The sequence below is a fragment of the Dreissena polymorpha genome, chromosome 5, assembly GCF_020536995.1.
Source record: "Dreissena polymorpha isolate Duluth1 chromosome 5, UMN_Dpol_1.0, whole genome shotgun sequence".
Taxonomy (NCBI): domain Eukaryota; kingdom Metazoa; phylum Mollusca; class Bivalvia; order Myida; family Dreissenidae; genus Dreissena; species Dreissena polymorpha.
In genome coordinates this window covers 70,127,110-70,129,037 of record NC_068359.1, presented here as the reverse complement: position 1 = coordinate 70,129,037, position 1,928 = coordinate 70,127,110, and the positions used below count along the sequence as shown (strand labels likewise).

Genomic DNA, 1,928 nt, shown 5'->3' with positions numbered 1-1,928 from the left:
ATAAAGCAGACACGGGATTGTAAATATAGAAACCTACAAATTGGTTCATGCCACTATCACTGTAAGGTCGTGTTAAAGGTGTGTGTATTGTCTTATTCTAGCTTATACGCTCTATCCGATGACGCTTTTTATTCATCTTTGAATGGGAAATCAAGAAATAAAACCAGCTACACTGAAACTCAATTTATCATTAATTATTTATAAAGCCGTAATGAATTATTTATGATATGCCATGCAAACATATATCAATTAAAGTATTGGCAAATTTATGTTTTTGAACCATGATAATATTAGTGTCAGTGTTTTTGCGGACATGTTACTTTTGTTGTTGTTTTGTTAAATTGCTTTGTTATACTCATTAAATTTATTGTGCATTATTGTTTATTAAATTTAATAACGCCATGACAATTGCCTTTAAATGAACTCACATCGGTACACAGGTCCACGCCAGTTATCAACAGGCAACTTTTCCATCAAACCAACACAATAAATACTGGGACGTACTTGTACTAACATTTAGAGCCGACAATGAAAGCGCAAATATTATACCTTAACATTATAGGTAAGCGATTTATACTGATATATTCGACTTTTCTTGTTGAAGTTGTTTTTTTAAAACGCAATCATTGTATTTGCTTTTTACTTATATAAAGATTATATTACCTTTTCCAGTTGCGTGTGTTCAAACACAGATTTTGGGTTGCGGTAAGACTATTTGCTTTTATAACTTTTTTCTGATTAAAAGTGCAAACATAAATCAAGTTTAGATATAAGTTGGATTATTATTTACCAATTTCAAGTGACATAATTTATTGACAAATAAAATTAAAGGTTCACGGAATACTTTGACGCGCAATTTCTGTTGGATCAAGCCCAAGATTATTATAAATTATTGAAACACTAACCGGTATGGAAAACAACTTGGATCCTCGTTGCAAGTCGGCCACTATTATAAATATTTTATGAGAATGATCTTGTTTAATATTGCCTCAGAGAAGAACATTGGTGATTAAGTATCGATTTTGTTTTTCAGTTAACTTTTGCAACACGTATTACATCTTTTCTAAACCTAACTTGACTCGGATTGTACATGTCTATGAATTTATCATACCACGAAATTGTTATCTACCTGATATAAAGGTGCCTGATATCATTTACATTCAACGTCAATAGTGTATATATCAGTAAATGTTTTGATGTAGGCAATATGGCTCGGAATCAAGTATTAAGTCTTCGAATTTTTTAAACAATTAAATCAGAGTAAACCAAACAAACGATTTGATACCCAGATTAAATATGTTTTAGAAAAAAAATCAACAAAAACAGAATGATTACACTTTTTTGTATAAATTTTATAAATGTTTAGCGCAAGTGACCATGGCACCTTGATTAACACGTCATACAACATATTTATAAAAAAACAAGCGTCTTAGAGATTTAAATTCAGTATTTCTTTTTAAATGGGAACGTATATTTATATTTATATTTATAAATCTGTAGTATTTTTTGAAAGATTTGTTTTGTTCAAATGTATGTTTGTAAAAAAAAGTGCACCAGGTCTTTAAAGTAAAAATATACCTCAATGCAATAAATTCGATACCCTTGTTCATAACCGGTCAATATTTGTAATCTTAGTTTTATTTAAGCACTATTTTCATTTGTATCGCCCAGTGGGTTTAGAATGCTTCAACTGTAGTGGAGTACAAGACATAGGTGACTGCAATGTTACCACTTCATGTGGAGCTAATCAGGTATGTGTTGATCTTTGCGTTTGCTACTTCATTTAATTACCCCTTCTATTCCACAGACCTATACCACAGACCTAATTTAAACTGATGTCTCAACCTGGGCTATACCTGTATCATTTACTCCATGGACAATAATTTTCTTATTTTAAAAAAGGGCGATGCTTCATTTGTGTTGGTGCT

General features: G+C 30.9%; 1 protein-coding gene across 2 annotated transcripts in view; it reads left to right on the top strand.

Moving 5' to 3' along the window:
* The first annotated feature begins 441 nt into the window (after positions 1–441).
* The window catches only part of LOC127831013 (thrombospondin-1-like), an 8,502-nt gene continuing 7,015 nt past the window's right edge, over positions 442–1,928 (top strand). For both annotated transcript variants that reach the window (XM_052355989.1, XM_052355988.1), the window contains exons 1-3: positions 442–562; positions 673–705; positions 1,672–1,751. In XM_052355989.1, the coding sequence (XP_052211949.1) occupies positions 529–562; positions 673–705; positions 1,672–1,751 (147 nt within the window). In that variant the 5' untranslated portion in view covers positions 442–528. The remainder of the gene's footprint in view (positions 563–672; positions 706–1,671; positions 1,752–1,928) is intronic.